General features: G+C 59.0%; 1 protein-coding gene across 1 annotated transcript in view; it reads left to right on the forward strand.

Annotated features, from left to right (window-relative positions):
* The window catches only part of CACNG3 (calcium voltage-gated channel auxiliary subunit gamma 3), a gene marked incomplete at both ends in the record, with an annotated part of 28,071 nt that extends 14,762 nt beyond the window's left edge, over nt 1-13,309 (forward strand). Inside the window, 3 exons of the mRNA XM_084295890.1 lie at nt 10,254-10,337; nt 11,849-11,989; nt 12,798-13,309. Coding sequence (XP_084152016.1) covers nt 10,254-10,337; nt 11,849-11,989; nt 12,798-13,309 — 737 coding nt within the window. The remainder of the gene's footprint in view (nt 1-10,253; nt 10,338-11,848; nt 11,990-12,797) is intronic.
* Nucleotides 13,310-13,552: the final 243 nt, after the last annotated feature.

Genomic DNA, 13,552 nt, shown 5'->3' on the forward strand with positions numbered 1-13,552 from the left:
ATAATCTGTCCTCTGGTACAGCTCAGGGGGCTGAAGCAGACACCAGAGCACCACAGCTTGTTCCTTCTCTATATATTAATTCTGGTTAAACAAGTGGCCATTAATTCAGACAGGATCTTTTTTTTTTTTTTTTTTTTTTTTTTTTTAATTTTTGATCCTTGTCTTTCCACCTTGTCCTTTCTGAGTGGGTTTTTTCATTGATTTTTAGCATTCTGGCTGTACAGATCTCTCCATAGGGTTCACAAACACTACACGGGTCAAATGTGCTCCAATAAACGAGCCAGTCCCGTCCCTTTGGTTTGTTATCCCAGCTTGCAGCCGTGATGTGCAGGCAATTAAAGGTCTGCCCTTTGCTTTCCTGACAAATTTTGCTCTCACCACTCATTTTCATGCGGGAGGAGGACTTGTTTGTGCCCTGGTTCCTCCCTCCTGTTTTGCTGCTGGCTTCATGCCCTGGGGCTGGTCCTGGCTGGAGGGTGGGCGGCGGATGGGAGCTGCTGTGCTCCATGCAGGAGGGTCACCCCTAAAGGGCTGCTTTCTGAGCAGCTGGGCAGCAGTCTGACCAGGGGCAGTTTGGGCACAGTCCTGAGTCCTGCATGTGGCTCTGTAATGGCTGTGATGGGGAGAAATGGCTGCCAACACAGTGGGGCTGGGTTAGAGACCTGCGGCAATGAGGACCAAAAAGCATCACAGTGGAAGAGCAAGGGAGAGAAAACGGCATGAGCTGGGGCATGGGATTTGTGTCCAAAGAAGAGCAGGAGAGGGCGTGAGTTTCAGTAAGTTAAATGAGAGGCCATTAAGGCTGCTTAGATGATCGTGAGGAGTGGGACGGGACGTGGGGAAGCAGAGCCCAGCATTAAGAGGAGCTGCAGGGCTGTCTGGGAGCAGTGGGGAAGGGTGCTGGGTCCGGTGGGTGCTGAGTCCAACCTTGACACTGGGCAGAAGGTCAATGAAGCATTGCAGTAATGGTGCCTGGTCCCTTCTGCGGGGCTGACGGGGCTGCACGGCTTTTGGAGGTGGAAGCTGGGCCTCAAACCCTTGGCAGAGGCCAGAGGAGCGTGGGGCAGGCGGCAGAACCGTGCTGGGCACCTCGGCTGCCAACAGCAGCCCCCATGGGCGCTCAGCAGCCCCCCAGCCTGGGGTTGGATGTGGCCAGACAACAGGGTGGCATAGTAAAATGGTGAGGATGGGGCCTGGGGGTATGTGGCTGGCTCTGGTGGGGGGTCAGATGGGGCAGTTCCCTGCAGCGGCTGGGAAGGGGTAAGGGGGCTGAGATGAGCCCTCCTCCCCCGGGTCAGTGCAGAGATTTCCCCGCTGCCGGGTGGAAACGCCTTCCCCAGTCCTGTTTGTAGAAAGCTTCAGCAGCCAGGAGTCTCCCGGGGCTGAGCTGGCCACCCCAGCCACCCACAGCCACAGACCAGGCTGGGGGGCAAACCCTTCCCTGGAGCTCTCCGGTTAACCCACCCGAACCTGGTGTCTGCGGAACAACTGAGGGCTGGGTCCTGCCCTGGTGGTCCCTGCCTGTGCCTCGGGCAGACCTAGCTCTGACTCCTGCCTGTCTCTTGCCATCAGTATCTCTGAGCTGGCAAATGAAAGATTAAAAAATCCTGGAGTTGTATTAATTTAAAAGGATAAACTCAATCAGCAAAGCTCATTACTTTCTAGCACGTGGCTTATTTACACTGATTCTGGTGGCACCAGCCCTCACTCTGCTATCATGGCAATGTCAATTACGTTTCAGAATAAAAATCAATGTTTATTTGCTGTTAAAGACGAAACAAGAAACGGCTTCCTCAGGAGTGCTGGGAGCTCCCCCAGCCTGCTCTCGGTGCTGGTGCCCTGGGGGCTCCCCAGCTGCCACGGGGGCTTTGTCCTGGTCCCCATCTCACCCCTGCCCTGCTGCATTGACCTCTGGGGGGGAAAGCCCCCGACCCCCAGCAGCTGCTTCCATCGCTGGGCATCTGTGGTCCTTGGTGAGCTCAACTGATGGGAAGGAAACCCAGGGGAGCGTGGGGGTGACCTGAAAGGCAGCTCCGGTGCGTTACCTGATTACTTTTATAATGAGAAAACCAAAGCTGAACCCTCGAAGAGTGCTAGAAATTACCCATCCTTTTCAAACTTTTTTTCCTCTATTATTCAGAATTGTTTTGCTTTTCTGAAGTGCCTTGTGTAGGTTGTAGCAACCCCACAGATTCCAGAATGGGAGATGATGAGTCACTGTCAAAATGTAGATTTTTTTTTTTTTTCCCTTTTAGCAATGCTGAGGGAGTAAAGTCTGTGACATGCTGGGCGCTGGAGCATCCCTGGCTAAAACTGGCAGAAGTTCCCAGTCCACCCGTTGGTGTGAGAGCCTGGCCGTGCCCACAGCTGCCCCCACGGGGATGCCTGGGCCCCCCCAGCTCCAACACAGAGCTCTGGGCTCACCCCTTGGCTGGGTCTGTGCCAGGAGGGCTGCATCTCCAGCTGGTGGGGGGCTGCAGCGTGTGGCAGAGCAGGTCTCTGTGTACCCCCAGCCCCGGAGTGCCCACGTGTGCCTCGCTGAGCTTCCCATGGCAGCGGGCACCAGGCTGGGGCATCCCACGGTCAGCCTTGGCTGGGGGGCATGAGTCTAGGCACTGCTCCCTGCCCCCCGAGCCGTGGGTCCTCGCCACCCAGGGCCAGGTCCTGCTGCACTTCTGCTGCACATGTTCCAGCTCCTGTCTGAAGCAGCATCAGCACCCGGCCGGCGCTGTAACCGCAGAGCCCGCCTCTGCCGCCTCCTTGCTGTTGCACTTGTTTAATTTGACTTGGGGTTTTTCCACTGCTTTTTTACCAGGGAAAAAAAAAAATCCTTCAGAAAATGCATATCTGTGTAGGTGACTCTGCTGAGACACCAACCACCACCACAGAGAGGGGGAGAGGGTGTGAAAGAGACAGAGCCAGGTTCTGCGCCACCGCCCCGCTGGGGATCTGGCACGGGGCCACTGTGGGAAGCGGGGATGTGCTGGGGGGAGCTGGTCCTGGTGTGAGTTTGTGTCCTGGGGGGCGTCCTGCTGCTGGGGCAGTATTTGGGGAACCCATCCCAACCCACAAGGAGCAGAGGGAGCTTTCCAGCCATCACACATGCTTCGTCTTAATTTAACTTCTCGCCAATGAAGTTTGTGCAAGCAGATGCGTTGTAAAGAGGTGACAGCCCGTGATCTGGGGGGCCACAAAGCTGATCTCGTGGTGGGGACAGGTTGCTCACCTGAGTCCCCAAGGCTGCCATGTCTCTGGGAGCAGAGCAAGCTCCAGCTGAGCAAACACCTACCCAAGGCATTCAGGTGCATTCGGCAGCATCCTCGGATCAAGCAGCTCTTCCAGCTGAGTTGCCATCACCACTGGTTTGAGGAGCCTGTAACAGCCCCACCACCTTCCCTTCGCTTCCCCAAGCCGCTCGTGTTGTGTTTGAATCCTGTCTGTGCTGAGGAGGTAGCGGTGAGGAGGTGAGCGCTGTGCTGGGCTTTGTTTCAGAGGAGCTGGGGGCGGCAGCCTGCCTGCGGGCGCCGTTGCTCACATCCAGCTCTCGGGGAGAGGGGAGCAGCCCAGGGGTGCCCCCAGGCTTGGGGTGACTGACACTGGCAGCAAGGGCTGGGAGAGCTCTGCCGTGCTGGGGCATTGCCCTACATGAGAGAGCAGCGGCCCTAAACTCAGTCTGTGCCCACCGCTTAAATTGGGAGCACTGGGGGGGTTTGCAGGGAGCTGCTTTTGGGCAGATGGTGCAGGCTCAGCCCAGTCTGGCAGCAGTATGGTGCTTTTGGGGCTGAGAGCCTCTTGCCAGGACAGGAGCGGTGCCCTGCAGTAGCTGCTCGGTGCCACCATCCCCATGGCACAGCCACTTGTCCCTGCGGTGGTGGCCGGGCCCCCCACAGCCACCCGAGGTTTTGCAGCTCCACAGCAGGGACCCTGTGCAAACAGCCTCGGGATCCCTTGCAGAGCGGGAAGCTGGGGAAGGATAAAGATGAATTTCCTTCCAACTCCCCAGGCATCTGGGAGGTGGGCGGAAGGTAAAAAAAGATGAGCCTTGAAGTTTTAATTCCTTAGAGATATTTAGGTACCTTGCTCTTGTTACTCGAGGGAGCTGAGTGCCTGAGCTCATAACCCAGCACTTTGGAGCCGAGCTTTGACCTCTGCTTCTCCAGTGGATGTTAAATTTCAGAGAACTTCAGGCACAGTGGCCACACCACATGCTCCATGCAGGTTAGGCCCAATAAATTGTCTTTGGGATAGCCGTTCCTGTAGGCCATGGCTCATGAGACAACTTGCCTGAGCTTACCAGGGTGTGCCAAGAGTCCAGGCCTGAAATTTGACCTTGCAGGAGGGCTGAACTCACGGATGGGGATGGCAGGAATACTGCTCATCTCCCCAGGTCTTAGTTCCCACACCGAGGGAGCAGCAACAGCCAGAACAGTGCCTGAAAAGTGTTTCACTGGATGAGAAGTAATGAGATTTTTAGAACCCAAACTAGAGCCTTTTAGTCTTTTGGCTTTCCAGGTTGTGATCAATATTCTTGGCCGTGTTTCCACCATCAGCATCATGAAAATCATAGTTCTGTCGCAAACCCCTCCTTCCCCCTGCCCCCCCCTCCAATAACCCTCCCTGGGGGAAAGTGCTTTGAGGGGAAAAAGACCTGAGATAAAATCAATTAATTGCCTTTGCATTCTCTGATAAATGCAGTGCAGAGAGTACGTACTTCGCAATACAAATGAACTAAAGCAGCAGCAACAAAAGCTTGCTGAAAGGAAACATTACCCCATAAGAGCAGCGCGCTCTGGGCACCAGGCAGGTGTTGGTGGTGGGCAGGGGCTGCTCGGGGTGCTCCGACCCGACGGGGTGAGAGGGATGGAGGAATCCTGCAGAGCACGGGACGAACAGGAGCCTGGCGGGGGGCAGGGGATGGATGCCTTTTCAAAATGAGAGAATGCAAAATGTGTTACGTGAGTTCATCTCCTCCAAATTAAACGTTACCTGAAAGGCAGGGCCATGGTGAGGCTGGAGGAATCAGGCAGATCCGCTCTGCACGCTGGTGATCCAGTTCTCACGTACCGTTTTTTTATGTGAAGTGTCCTGCAAGGTTCCTCAACTGGGGAGGGCTGCCCTGCCCTGCCTGGGGACCCTGGGGGCACCCCTGCAGCTGCCCACCTAGAGGTGCCCCTGGATTAAAGCAGTGCCATTAAATCAGGACTGTGAACCGAAGCTCACTGGTGCTGCAGAACACGAACAAATGCTTCTTGTGGACTTCCAAGGGATTTCTATGGGGCTGAGCAGGGAGAGGGGAGGAGACAACTCAGGGCAGGTGGCACCCGGCCAGCAGCAAGGCTGGGGATACTCATGCTGCCCCAAGCCCCCAAAGGGTGCCCAAAGCTTTGATGCACCCTGCAGGGCCCAGAGGAGCAGGAGCAGGAGAACAGGACCTGCTCAGGTGCCCCCCACCCCGGCTGCTCCCCCCTGCTCTGCTCATCCATCACATCAGGGGTGGCTGGGCTCCTCCAGCCCCATGGAGGGGCAGGGGGCTGCTTTGTGCCCTCTTACACAGCAGAGGCGTCAAAACAGCCTGCACGGGGAGCACGGAGCCGAGCTGCTGAAGGACACGCTCCTGGGGGCCGGCCTGGCCCAGCGCCGCGGTGAACTCATCCGCAGAGGGCATGATTCATCCCGAGCTCGCCCTGCTCCGTACGTCTCGGACACTCAGTGCCAGAGTATTTTACTGCTCTTGGCTGCTGGTAGGCTCCCATGTGCCCAGCCCTGGGGATGCTCCTCCTGCCCTCGGTGCGGCCGTGGGGCTCTGCAGCCAGCATCAGGCTGCTGCGGGGTGGGTGCAGGGGAGCAGCGAGCTGTGCAGCCGTGACTCCCTCCTGCAGGAGGGACTGAGGGAGAGCAAAGCAAGCCAGCAGCAGGGAGGGCAATGTAATACGACAAAGGATTAACTTGCTGGCTTCACGGCTGGCTCTCCTCCAGCTAGCTGCCTCAAACCTTTTTTCCCCAGGCTCCTCACCACTGCCTGTTGGCTGGGCACTGTCCACGTCCGTTTGCACATCTGGGGGGCACAGGGCATGCACTTGCATGGGGAGAGTTGGGCTTGCTCACAGTCCTGTGTTATGGATGTGCCCTGTGGGTTAGTGAGAAGGGAATGAGGATCTGGTTATTCAGCACAGAAAAATGCAATGGGAGAAGCTGGCCAGTGCCAGGGCGGGCAAGTGGAGGCTCTGGAGCAGGGCTGTGCAAGTCACAGCGAGAGGAGCCAGCTGCCAAACAGCCCAGGCTCTGGGCAGGGAAGCGCAGCAATAAGCTAAGTTGGCTAATCGGGATTCACACTGACAGGGAGAGAAAATTACCCAGATCCAGCACAGAGGCAGCTAAGCGGGGAATGGATAACCACAGCAGCGTTCTGCCTTTGCTCCAGCTCTCCCAGCCAGCAGACGAATTAAAGCCCAGGTGGTGTGACTCACGCACGCAGAGCAGGGTCACTTTGCCAGCACGGGCATCAGCTGTGGAAATGCCAGGCCAGCGGGCTGGGCTGAGCCCAGCATCCCCAGAGCAGCCCCTGCCCAGCAGCAGCTCGCCTTCTCCTCCTGCAGCAAGAGAAGAGCCCAGCCCCAGGGAACGTGCTGGTGTTGGGGAGGCAGCTGTACCCCGAGCAGCCCCTCGGGCAGCATCGCTGCGCTGGGTGCCGTGCACGGGCCAGGACTGCCCTGGGTGCTGGCCGTGGTACGGGGCTGAGCCTGCAGCAAGCCAGGAGAGCGTCCTGGTGAGTCCCAGGCTGCTCCTGCCCCGGTGCCCTGGCAGGAGCTGGAGGTTTCTGGGGGTGGGTGCCCCGGCTGTGCCCCCAACTGCAGCCCTGCCAAAGGAAAAGTGGGCAGGAGGTCTGACAAAACCCAAACCCTCTTCCTTTGCACCCGCAGTGCTCTTGTTGGTAGGGCTCCTGCTGTAAAACAAGGAGAAAGCCCCAAATTTCGAGTTGTGTCCAGGTGGGTTCATGGTGCGTGGAGCCCTGTAGTTTGAGCAGCCCCTCCTGCAGCCCCCGGCCGGGAGCTGTGTTTTTGTGTTGTGTGCTGTGTGTGCACTGTGTGCTTGCAGCCCGGGCATTTTTTTGGAGCTGGGGCGTTCTCTGTGCGCCAGGTGACCGCGCGGTCGCCGTGGTAACGAGCATCGGGAGCAAAAAACCCGAAATAAATGTCGGGGCGTGAAAGGGATGCGGCGGGGCCGGGCCGGGCTCCCTGCGGCCCTCGTTTGTGCGAGCCCCGAAGGCAGCGCCCGGGGGTGCGGGGGGAGCTGCCCGGGCAGGGAGGGCTCCCTTGGCCCCGGGGTGGGGCAGATTTTGGCAAACCTGCTGCAGGGTGAGGGGCTGGCAGGCCAGGAGCATCGCGAGCCCCACGAGCACTGCCTCTAAAGAAGCCTCCAGACACGCAGGTTGCAGGCAGGAGTTCAGTCCTGCAGCTGAGCAGAGGCTCTGTTCCTCTGCTGGGAAAGTCACTTCTCAAAAAAATATAGATTTTTATGTCTGTGGCAATTAAAGTGTTTTGGTGGGACAGGCAGCACTGCAGCAGGGGTTGCACATCCCAGCCGGGAGCAGCAGCCCAGGCTGGGCAGCTCGACCCCTGCCATGGCATCCTGCAGCCGGGGGGGGCTGCACCCAAAGCTTGGTCTCCAAACTCCTTTCCCACGTGGCTCCAAGATAAAGTTTTCTCTTGTTAATCAGATAATGAGTGCTGGCCACATGGGCCTGCTGAGAAGGTTATTTCAGAGGGAAACGTCCCTGTCTTGTGAGCCTGTGCACTTGGAGGAGATCCTGTACCATCCTGTGGGGGGCTTCCCTTGCTAAAGGGAGCTTTGCAACCCCTGCAGGTCAGGGACAGCAAACTGGCACAGCACAGTGCAGGCGGTGGGCTCGGCTGGTGCTGAGACAGAGCAAGGACCTGCCTTGGCTGGGTGACAGCTGGGGAGGAAAGGGAGAGATCTGGGGGGAAGCTTGGGGGGCCTGGGGCAGAGCCTGGCTGGCAGGTACGGGGAGAGGGGAGGAGAAGGTGAGTGGAAAGCCAGGAGCAGGGGAGGAGGAGGAGGGAGGCTGTGCCGAGGCTGCTGTCCTTGCCGTGCCCGGTGCCTCCCCACCCGTTCGTGCCGCCCATCCTCAGCCTCCCCAGCGCCCGCAGTTCCCAAAGCAACGGCAGCAGGCGCTTCTCCCTCCGATGCCGCGTCTCCGCGTGGATGACAGCTTGCCACCTCCAGAGCTTCATCTCCAGGCTTTAATTGATGCCTGTCACGATGCTCAGCTCCCCCGAGCTGGAGCTGGAGAGCAGACTGACGGTGTGCTGCTGGGGATGCCGTGCAGGATGGCTTCTCTCGCCCAGCGCCCTGTCCCCCAGCAGCACATCCCACGAGAGAGGGGACACAGCCAGCATGGCCTGGCGCTGCTGTCACACAGAGCTGCTCCCATCGAGCTGCTGCGGGCTGGAAAAGCGATCAGTGAAGGTGGACACAGCTCTTCTGAGAGGGATGGGGCATGGGACGAGCAGTGCATCTTGCAATGGCTTTTGGCAAGCCAGAAGTCGGTGGCACAGCAGTATGAGCAGGGGACAAGTCCCCGGGACCTGCACCACTGCAGTGCGTGGCTGTGAGATGTTTGCTGGCAGGGCCCCTGCTGCCATCTGTCCTGCACCAAGCTCTGCGTGAGCGTTGGCAGCTTTGTGGAAGGGCCATAACCCGAACGGGATGGCAAGAGGGATCCCTCCCACCTCAGCCTGCCCTGACACCTCGGGGAAGCCGTGCTCCGTGCCTGGTTACCCATTTATAACGTCAAGGACAACATTTGTCAATGCTGCAGAGAAAGCACCGGGCATACCCTGGCACTTGTGTGCTGCTTCCTCCGGAGAAGGCAGCTCTGAGAGTCCTGCAGACAGGACCCACCGCAGCTGCCCGGACCCCGGAGGTGCTGCAGTTCCACCGAGCCCTGAGCTGTCCCCAGCAGCGCTCGGTGCCTTGGAGGGCTGCCACGGGGAGCAGGAGCTCAGCATCCACAGGCGGGGACGGGCTGCATCCATCAAAACAAATCCATAAGTGCAACTGGACATAGCCAATTTTTTTTTGTTGTTTTAATGCCTTTGATTTCCCTCTGACTGCACATCGGTAGCGCACGGAGCAGGCTGCTGGATGGATGAGCAGAAACAGTAAAGAAGAGAGACTGTATGCAGCCAGTCCCTTCTCAGGCTGCCCCACCAACACGTGTGACCTGTCAGGATCTCCCCTCTGTGGACCCCCCCGTGCTGTCCCCATTCCCTTCCTGTAGTGACCGAGTCCCCAGTGTGCCACCTGGCTGAGCCGGGCTCGTCCTTGGCTTTCTCCTTTCATGGCACAACTGCACCACTTTGGCACAGGAGAGAGCTGGGCCCTAAAGCACAGCGAAGAGAAAGCCAAAGCAAACAGGCGTTCAAAGGCAAAATGCTTTTGTTTTGCTTCAGAGCCAGGAGGGGGGGAAAATCAGGGGGAAAAAAAAAAAAAAAGAGAGAGCCTTTTTTTCCCAAATGCTAAGTGGGAGGCCATCAGATGCCAGAGCATCTGTCTCCTTCCCCAGGGCTTCCAGGCAGCGCTGCCGGTGCCCACCACAGCGGGGCTGCGCTCGGCCCCCGCTCCGGGTTTTGGGTGCAGGAGGAGGGGGGCAGCAGGCGTGGGGCTGTGGGGGTTTTGGGCCATGCCGTGGGGTGGGTGGCTCAGCCTTGGCACTCGCCTGTGACTCTGGTGCTTGCCCATGGTGTGTGTGTGTGTGTACACGTGTGTGCCTGCAGTGCAGGGGCTGTGTGAAGGGGGCTGGAGCAGGGTAAGGCCGTGTCCCCTCGGTGACTCTGCCTTCTCCAGCATCTGCTGCGGTTGCCAGCGTCCCAGGCACAAAGCAGAGCTGAGAAGCAGCAAGGAATGGAAAGCAGGCGAGAAACCTGTTGTGGTAATTTGAATGAAGTTACCCATGCCTCCAAAAATCACATCTCCAGAGTCAATCTGCGCCCCAAGTGGTGTTAACGGGCACAGAGGGGCAGGCAGCCGCTGCTGGTGGGTGCTGCTGGTGAGGGGTGGTGCTGCCCTTCGCTGCAGGCTGCCCCTGGGAGGATTGGAGCAGGGGGGTGACACCGAGGCTCACGGGTACCCCCGGGGCAGGGGGGCTGTGGTTAGGGGTCACTGGGCACCCCCATGCAGCGCCGCCCCCAGCGCAGAGGGATCTGAAGGCTTCCTGGCTTGTGTCTCCTCAGGAACCTTCCGAGGAGTGTGCAAGAAAATCGACCACTTCCCCGAGGACGCGGATTACGAGCAGGACACGGCCGAGTATCTCCTCCGTGAGTCTCCCTCTGCGCGCTGCCCCCGAGCCCCGTCCCCAGCAGCCCCCCAGCAGCCCCCAGCTGGCAGCAGGCCGAGGGGTGGCAGCCCCGGCTCCACGCACGGCGGCACCCACCCGGGCACCCACACGAAGGGACAGGGGCACTGCCCAGCCTGCTGGCAAACACGGTGACAGGCTGAGGGGTCCGCATGGCAGAAGGGCGCCTTTAACACCTACACTGCCAAGTAAGCAGGGATATGAGGCAGCGGGTGCAAGCACTGAGGTCTCCGGGCTGGCTCAGCTGCTGACACCCCAGGGGAAGGGACCCCGGCACCCCCTGCCCCTCCTGCGGGGCTGCTGCTGGTCTGGGCGCTGCGCTGAGCTCCCCATTTTGTAGCTCTCCATGGGGAGCCATCGGCTCTGCTCACCCAGCTAGGAGGGGAGTGTGCCGAACGGAATCGGTGTGCAATTTTAGGAGCTGAGCGTTTAAGTTCTTCTCCCACCCCCTCCCACAGTTAAAACAAAAAGTCTATTTTAAAGCCCCCGGAATGGCATTTTAATGGGGCTTCTGTATCTCTGTGCTTTTAATAAGGGCCCTAAGAGAGGGATGAGCCCAAACCAAGGCAAGGTGTATTTTAGGTGCCTTTGCTTTAGCAGCAGATAGGGATTTGCTGCATTAATTGTTCGCTGCAGTCAGTTTGGAAGCTGAACTTCTGATAGGGCATGTAGGAAAGACCCTTCCCTGCAGTGACCCCCGAGCGTGCAGACAGGCCCTGCCCGAGCTAATCCTGCTGATTTAGGGATGGAGCCCGGCCTGGGGCTACAGCACCAGCCCTGCCGGGCTTTGGGTCTTGGGCTTTTTGTTCATTTAGATCATGTTCCTCCCCAAGTCAGAAAACAATTTTAATAAGTAAGTAAATGCAGCTGCAGTGGTTTGGGGACACAGGTGACAGGTTCCTGACCCCTGTGGCTGGCAGTGCAGTGCCTGTGGGTTCGTTGGCGGCCCCTTGAGATCTGGGAGGTTTTCTGCAATCCTGAGGATCCGCTCTTAGCCACAGCCAAAACCCAGAGGTGCCGTGCTTTGTAGTGAGGAGGGAAATTGTTAGTGCTAGCTGCATGACAAGGCTCAAGAGGTAATTCCTTGAAATAGTGCAGGAGAAAAAATAAAAAATAAAAAAAAAAAAAAAAAAAATCATCGTTTTAAAGGTTTTGTGCCTGGAGGCCTGAATCACAGGTCTTGCGTGGTTGATGCAGGGCTCGAGAGCAGCTTGGGAGAAAGAGGAGCAGCAGACACCCAAGGGGAGCGGTGCTGGGCTGCCCCCAGAATCGCATCTGTGAGGGCTGCGAGGGCATCCTCATGGGGCTGGGACCCAGCCTGTGGCTGCCAGCCCCCCGCGGGGTGAGCCGGGCTGTGTGCCGCCGAGCCCAGGGGGTCCCTCCCCAGCAGGGTCCCCAAATCCAACCCGGCCCGGGGCTGCCATGGGGCTGGGGGTGCCGGCCCCTGACCGTGCCCCGCTCCTCGCCCCGCAGGTGCGGTGAGAGCCTCCAGCATCTTCCCCATCCTCAGCGTGGGGCTGCTCTTCTTCGGCGGCCTCTGCGTGGCGGCCAGCGAGTTCTACAAGAGCAAACACAACGTCATCCTCAGCGCCGGCATCTTCTTCGTCTCGGCAGGTAGGAGCTGCCCCGTGGGTGGGAGCGGGGGCTCTCCGGGTGTGCTGCAGGTGCGCACGTGGGGACTCGAGGGGGGACAAGGGGAGCTGGTGGCACAGCCTTGTGAGCTGTCCCATCCCAGGTGAAAAGTCCTCAGGGACAGTGAGGAAAACCCACAGCGGTCCTTGGCCAAGGGGCCACCTTGCCAGAAAGTCCTTGAAGCCCCACAGGGTGTCGCTGGGGGAGCCCAGCATGGGCCAGGTTTTGGGGGGATTTGCCCTCGGCCACCACGGAGCACCCAGCCCTGGGCAGCAGGTGGAGGGGCTGCCACAGTCCTACAGGAAAAATAACTCTGCCTCGAGAGGCCGTTCCTTCAGGATTGCTCATTTCTCTGCGCACTGTTCCCCAACGCTTCCACTGATTATTTTATGACAATGTCTTTGTCTCAAGGAACTGCTTTATTTTGTGTTTTTCTTCTCCCCACAAAGAGACAAATTACTCTCCCTCCTTCGGCTGGCAGGAGCCGCTGATGCAGATGAGAAAACAACAGAAAGAACATAATCGATTCATTAAGTAAATACAGGAATGCATCAGCCGCTCCTCAGCCTTACGACACAGCCCCACGGCTCTGCTGGCAGTGCAAAAATTGCCCAAATCCCAAACAAAGTCCCCAGGCTCTGCCAGAAATTAAGAGACGGAGCCGCTTTGCTTCCCAGAGCTCTCAGCCCTGACAAAATGGCGCCAGCACCCCCCGGGGCACGGGGACACTCCCGTCCCCCCCATCCCTCTCCCGCTGCTGGAGCGAGCGCCTCTCCCTCTCCCCCCGAAGGTCTCAGTAACATCATCGGGATCATCGTCTACATCTCGGCAAACGCGGGGGACCCCGGGCAGAGCGACTCCAAGAAGAGCTACTCCTACGGCTGGTCCTTCTACTTCGGGGCGCTGTCCTTCATCATCGCTGAGATGGTGGGGGTGATCGCCGTGCACATGTACATCGAGAAGCACCGCCAGATCCGCGCCAAGTCGCACTCGGAGCTGCTGAAGAGGTCGGCCTTCACGCGCCTCCCCACCTACCGGTACCGCTTCCGCCGGCGGTCCAGCTCCCGCTCCACCGAGCCGCGGTCCCGGGACATGTCGCCCGTCAGCAAGGGCTTCGGCACCATCCCCTCCACCGACATCTCCATGTTCACCCTCTCCAGGGATCCCTCCAAGGTCACCATGGGGACGCTGCTCAACTCCGAGCGGGACCACAGTTTTTTACAGGTCCACAACTCCATCCCCAAAGAGTTCAAGGAGTCTTTGCACAACAACCCGGCCAACAGACGAACCACGCCGGTCTGAGCGGGGCCCCGCCGCCGGGCAGCGTGCAGAGGCGCCTTGTCAGGCTGCATGACATGATCCTCGTGACGGTGTAACCCGTGAAACCCCGTTTTTAAGGACAACCCCAGCAGGCTCCCCGTGCCCCTGCCCCAACGGGGGGCTGGGTTTCTCTCCCGAGCCACCCACCCGGCTGCCCCACGGCCGGGCTGGGACTGCCGCCCGCCCCCGGCACCGAGGGCACCGCGCTGCGCCGCGTCCCCGGCC

The sequence above is a fragment of the Netta rufina genome (genome assembly GCF_964035555.1).
Source record: "Netta rufina genome assembly, chromosome: 15".
NCBI classification, from domain to species: domain Eukaryota; kingdom Metazoa; phylum Chordata; class Aves; order Anseriformes; family Anatidae; genus Netta; species Netta rufina.